A 6569-nucleotide genomic window follows, 5' to 3' on the forward strand; every position below is an offset into this window, starting at 1 on the left:
CCCTGCAGCCCTGTCGGATCCTCCCGCCCGGGGGGTGGGGGGGTGATGGGGGTGGGGGGGGGTTGTGGGGGGGGTGATGGGGGGGGTGATGGGGGTGGGGGGGGTTGTGGGGGGGGTGATGGGGGTGGGGGGGGGTGATGGGGGCGGTGTTGGGGTTGGGGGGGTGATGGGGGTGGGGGGGTGATGGGGGTGGGGGGGTGATGGGGGTGGGGGGGGGTTGTGGGGGGGGTGATGGGGGTGGGGGGGGGTGATGGGGGCGGTGTTGGGGTTGGGGGGGTGATGGGGGTGATGGGGGGGTTGTGGGGGGGGTGATGGGGGTGGGGGGGGTGATGGGGGTGGGGGGGTGATGGGGGTGGGGGGGGGTTGTGGGGGGGGTGATGGGGGTGGGGGGGGTGATGGGGGTGGGGGGGGTGATGGGGGCGGTGTTGGGGTTGGGGGGGTGATGGGGTTGGGGGGGTGATGGGGGGGGTTGTTGGGGGGGTGATGGGGGGGGTTGTTGGGGGGGTGATGGGGGGGGTTGTGGGGGGGGTGATGGGGGGGGTGATGGGGGTGGGGGGGGGTGATGGGGGTGGGGGGGGTGATGGGGGTGGGGGGGGTGATGGGGGTGGGGGGGTTGTGGGGGGGGTGATGATGGGGATGGGGGTGTTGTGGGGGGGGGAATGGGGGTGTTGTGGGGGGGGGAATGGGGGTGTTGTGGGGGGGGGAATGGGGGTGTTGTGGGGGGGGGTGATGGGGGTGTTGTGGGGGGGGTGATGGGGGTGGGGGGGGTGATGGGGGTGGGGGGGTTTGGGGGGGTGATGATGGGGATGGGGGTGTTGTGGGGGGGGGTGATGGGGGTGTTGTGGGGGGGGTGATGGGGGTGTTGTGGGGGGGGTGGGGGGGGTGGGGGGTTGTGGGGGGGATGATGGGGTTGTGGGGATGGGGGGGTTGTGGGGATGGGGGGGTTGTGGGGGGGGGATGGGGTGGTTGTGGGGGGGGGGATGGGGGTGTTGTGGGGGGGGTGATGGGGGTGTTGTGGGGGGGGATGATGGGGTTGTGGGGGGGGTGATGGGGGGGTTGTGGGGGGCGGTGATGGGGGGATTGTGGGGGGGTGTTGTGGGGGGTGATGGGGTTGTGGGGATGGGGGGCTTGTGGGGGGTTGTGGTGGGGGGGGGGTGGGGGTTGGGTTGGGGGGTGGGGTGAATACATTCCCTGCTCAGGGCCTGCCCCCAGCCTACTTACAATGGCAGCTGCCTATGTAAACAGTCACGCTGCAGTTGCAGCCTCCCACCAGCGGTGGCGCTGCGGTGTCAAAAATGGAGGCCAATCGGCCCTTCCTGCCTGGTCAATATATGACCCTCTGGCCCTGGGGATAGGAGGTGGTTGCTCTCAGGATTAATGCCCTCAGACTCTTACAATTCAGAAAGAGGCCATTCTATCCATCGTGCCTGTACTAGCCCCTTATAAAAGACCTATCTGATTAGTTCCCCCCCAGCCCTGCAAACTTTTCCCCTTCAAGTGTTTATCCAATTCCCTGTTGAAAGTTCCTATTGAATCTGCTTCCGCCGCCCTTTCAGGCAGCGCCTTCCAGATCACAACAACTCGCTGTGTAAAAAGAAAACCTTCTCCTCATCTCCCCCTCTGGTCCTTTTCCCGATTCTCTTCAATCTGTGTCCCTCTGGTTACCGACCCTCCTGCCGCTGGAAACAGTTTCTATCCAAACCCCTCAGGATTTTGAACGCCTCGATTCAATCTCCCCCTTAACCTTCGCTGCTCTGAGGAGAACAATCCCGGCTTCTCCAGCCTCTCCACATGAACTGAACTCCCTCATCCCTGGGAACCTTCTAGTAAATCTCCCTCCGCACCCTCCCCAAGGCCTCAGCATCTTACCTGCAGCGCGTGGTTCCCCCCACCCCCCCCAAACACTCGGTTTTAACACCGTTTTGTTCACTATCTGTTGACAGAGGGTGAAGCAGCCGAGGGACCATATGGGCGACAGCGACGACGAGTATGATCGGCGGCGCCGGGACAAATTCCGCCGGGAGAGGAGCGACTACGACCGCTCCCGAGAGCGAGATGATCGGAGGCGCGATGACTGGAATGACAGGTTGGGGGGGGGAGGGGGCGGGATCTTCCTCTGCAGTCAATGATGTGCTGATTCGTATGTGGCTGACCACCAGGAATATGGGAAAGACTTGCATTTCTCCAACATCTATCGCCCCCTCCAGACGTCCCCAAACACACTTTGAGGCAGTGAAAGTCAACTTGGAGTAAAGCCGCTGTTTGTAATGTAGGACACGTGACCGTGGGGTGTGGGGGCTGAAATTACAGGCAGAGAGGACACCCCCCCTCCCCAGCCCCCACCACACTGTCAGGTTCCTGTTTAAATATCGCATCACCCAGGCCCACTCCTGCTGTCGTAACTGGAGGCCTCTGAGGCCACATCTGCTGGTAGCTGTGTCATGGACCAGCAAAGAATACTTTAAAAGCTTTAGCTTTGTGTGTGGGTCAAGAGGTGAGCAAGTACTTTCCTTGTCTTGGGCTTCCCCCCCTCACCCTCAACTGTGATTGATTCTGGAGTGAAACCACCCCATCCCTCCCCTGCTCAGACCCACTGCCTCCCCCAGCCGGAGACCTCAGTATTAAACAAAGGTCCTACAAGTTGGAAGCCCGTCCGGGTCTTGCCCTCTGAGCCTGTTGTTCACCCTGACCCTCCATACGGTCCACTACCTGCCCAGCCACACGCACACACACACCACCCCCACTTCCCCACCCCAGATAATATCAGGCGCAGTGAACAAGCTAAGTGAAGGTGCTGCAGCTGAGCTTGAGGAAGGGCACAGCTGGTTTTTCTTTGGTCCTGTGCTCTTGCTGAGCTTACTTTCTCCTGGGGTCCAGGGCGGCAGCGACTAACGGCCCTCCTTTCCTTGCCTTGCAGAGAGTGGGACAGAGGGAGAGAGCGGCGCAGTCGCGAGTACAGAGACTATGACCGAGGGCGAAGAGAGCGTTTTTCCCCTCCTCGCCATGACCTCAGCCCGCCCCAGAAGCGAGTGCGACGGGACTGGTGAGTACTGCAGCTGTGGGGTGGGAGTTTGTATCGTGAATTTTTGAATGTGAGATGATCTCGTTGAAACACACAGTTTTGAGAGAATGCGACACGCTGAGAGAGGCTGTTCCCTCTAGCTGGAGAGTCTCGAAATGGGGGAGGGGGGAGGGAGGGGCGGTGGTCACAACGTCAGGGTAAGAGGCCAGCCATCTGGGACTGAGGTCAGGGAAAGCTTCTTCACTCAGAGAGTTGGGAATCGTTGGAGTTCTCTACCCCAGAGAGCTGTGGATGCTTTGTCGTTGAGTATATTCGTGACTGAGATCGGTGGATTTTTGCACTCAAGGGTAATGAGGGATGTGGGGATAAATACAGGAAAGTGGAGTTGAAGATGTGATTGAATGGTGGGGCTGAATCCTTCACAATGCTCCTGCTGAGGCCTAACCAATGATTTCTACAATTCCAGTCTGATCAATTTGTTTTTATATTCAATTCCTTTATTTCCAAACCCAAATAATCAATCAACTTTTTAAAACACCTCAGCTTACTCTGCTACCGTTTAGGATTTTCCCATGAACATGACTGTGTCTCTGCTCACTAGTCTTACTAGTTCGCTGCACACTAGTCATAATAGTTAGCTGTTTGGAAATGTTTCCCATGAAAGCTGTGTTGATTTTTTTTCTGTTTTTTCTCAGGGATGATCATGTAGCGGATCCGTATCACACTGCCTATGAAATGCCGTATGGTGGTGGGGGAGGTCCCACTTACGGCCCTCCACAACCTTGGGGCCCCCCCGAAATTCACATGATGCAACAGCACCACGGGATACCAATCCAGGCCAGGTGAGGTTATACACAGACCAGCGTCCTGTCACTGTAGACCAGGTGAGGTTATACACAGACCAGTGTCCTGTCACTGTAGACCAGGTGAGGTTACACACAGACCAATGTCCTGTCACTGTAGACCAGGTGAGGTTACACACAGACCAATGTCCTGTCACTGTAGACCAGGTGAGGTTATACACAGACCAGTGTCCTGTCACTGTAGACCAGGTGAGGTTATACACAGACCAGTGTCCAATCACTGTAGACCAGGTGAGGTTATACACAGACCAGTGTCCTATCACTGTAGACCAGGTGAGGTTATACACAGACCAGCGTCCTGTCACTGTAGACCAGGTGAGGCTATACACAGACCAGTGTCCTATCACTGTAGACCAGGTGAGGTTATACACAGACCAGCGTCCTGTCACTGTAGACCAGGTGAGGTTATACACAGACCAGTGTCCTGTCACTGTAGACCAGGTGAGGCTATACACAGACCAGTGTCCTGTCACTGTAGACCATGTGAGGTTATACACAGACCAGCGTCCTGTCACTGTAGACCAGGTGAGGTTATACACAGACCAGTGTCCTGTCACTGTAGACCAGGTGAGGCTATACACAGACCAGTGTCCTGTCACTGTAGACCAGGTGAGGCTATACACAGACCAGTGTATAACCCTGCAACCTTAATGACAAAAAGAGTCATTAAATAAATTTAATAAAAAATGCAATATCTTAAGAGCTGCAATGCTATTACTCAAGCACCAATAGTAACAAAAAACAAGACGGAGTCTGGAATACACCCCCCCGCCCCCCCGAGGCCCCCACCCACATTGGCGTCGGGTGTTATAGTGGGTGTGAGCGGACAATATGGTGAGAAGGCCAAAAATTGGTTTTACGACGTCATGAAACCAATTTGCGATCATCTGCTATCCCCATCAATGGCGGGCACCTTTCCCGCTGTCCAACATCACTGTAGACCAGGTGAGGTTATACACAGACCAGTGCCCTGTCGCTCTAGACCAGGTGAGATTATACACAGTCCAGTGCCCTGTCGCTCTAGACCAGGTGAGGTTATACACAGACCAGTGCCCTGTCGCTCTAGACCAGGTGAGATTATACACAGTCCAGTGCCCTGTCGCTCTAGACCAGGTGAGATTATACACAGTCCAGTGCCCTGTCGCTCTAGACCAGGTGAGATTATACACAGTCCAGTGCCCTGTCGCTCTAGACCAGGTGAGATTATACACAGACCAGTGCCCTGTCGCTCTAGACCAGGTGAGATTATACACAGCCCAGTGCCATGTCGCTCTAGACCAGGTGAGATTATACACAGTCCAGTGCCCTGTCGCTCTAGACCAGGTGAGGTTATACACAGTCCAGTGCCCTGTCGCTCTAGACCAGGTGAGATTATACACAGACCAGTGCCCTGTCGCTCTAGACCAGGTGAGATTATACACAGACCAGTGCCCTGTCGCTCTAGACCAGGTGAGGTTATACACAGACCAGTGCCCTGTCGCTCTAGACCAGGTGAGATTATACACAGTCCAGTGCCCTGTCGCTCTAGACCAGGTGAGATTATACACAGTCCAGTGCCCTGTCGCTCTAGACCAGGTGAGGTTATACACAGTCCAGTGCCCTGTCGCTCTAGACCAGGTGAGATTATACACAGACCAGTGCCCTGTCGCTCTAGACCAGGTGAGATTATACACAGACCAGTGCCCTGTCGCTCTAGACCAGGTGAGATTATACACAGACCAGTGCCCTGTCGCTGTAGACCAGGTGAGGTTATACACAGACCAGTGCCCTGTCGCTCTAGACCAGGTGAGGTTATACACAGACCAGTGCCCTGTCGCTCTAGACCAGGTGAGGTTATACACAGACCAGTGCCCTGTCGCTCTAGACCAGGTGAGGGCAAAAAGTTGGTCTTCGTTCTGAAGGATGCTCATGAGTTCTAAGCAGTTGCTAGAAAGGAGTGGAGTGAATATTTGTGTTACCTTCATTGCCACCAGTACTGTAATGAAACTCTGCTCTAGATGAATTGACCAGGTCACAATTAGCTGTGCGGGACCGGCAGGTTCTAGCACCGTTCTCCTCTGAAGCTCAAGGCCAGGCTGTACCGACGCTGTTAGTGTTCCTTTTACCCCCAGACTGGGCAATCTGCATGACCTGGAGGTGGGACCTCCACCCCCAGTGATGAAGACCTTCAAGGAATTCCTCCTGTCCTTGGACGACTCTGTGGATGAGACGGAGTCAGTGAAACGCTACAATGAGTACAAGATCGAGTTCCGCCGACAGCAGATGCAGGATTTCTTCCTAGCACACAAGGATGAGGAATGGTGAGGTCACACAATAAAAAATAAACCGTATTAACCAAATGTTAACCAGTTAGAGTCTGTTCGCTAATGAGAAGTTTGTAGCCAATCGTAGTTGCCTTTGTTGAGTTGTGATTTCTTGTTGTTTAATAAGATTTCGGATCCATTTCCTCCCTCTTTTTGAACTTGTTCCTCCTCTGAGCTTTCTCTGCGGCTTTGGCAGGGCCTGTGTTAGTGTTTTACTGCCAGCGGTTCCAGGGGTGGTTCTGAGAGCTGTGCTGGATCCCACGCCCTGATTCAGCGTTAACCCGAGTTGGTAAAAGCAGTGGCTGGGATGGCACATTGTGTGCCTGCTGCACCCCATCAAGGTCACATTGGCAGTGCACCAGGGCATTCCCTCTTTCTGTT

At 55.5% G+C, this 6569-nt stretch overlaps 1 protein-coding gene across 1 annotated transcript; it reads left to right on the forward strand.

Moving 5' to 3' along the window:
* Positions 1–1946: 1946 nt before the first annotated feature.
* Positions 1947–6185, forward strand: LOC144677005 (serrate RNA effector molecule homolog B-like; the record flags this gene model as incomplete). Its single annotated transcript, XM_078537271.1, has 4 exons — positions 1947–2086; positions 2918–3043; positions 3718–3864; positions 5997–6185. Coding segments are annotated over exons 1-4 (581 nt in total), but the record flags the coding sequence as incomplete, so codon positions are not given.
* Between the last annotated feature and the right edge of the window lie 384 nt (positions 6186–6569).

This window comes from Cetorhinus maximus, unplaced genomic scaffold (assembly GCF_964194155.1).
Source record: "Cetorhinus maximus unplaced genomic scaffold, sCetMax3.hap1.1 HAP1_SCAFFOLD_2118, whole genome shotgun sequence".
In the NCBI taxonomy this organism is placed as follows: Eukaryota; Metazoa; Chordata; class Chondrichthyes; order Lamniformes; family Cetorhinidae; genus Cetorhinus; species Cetorhinus maximus.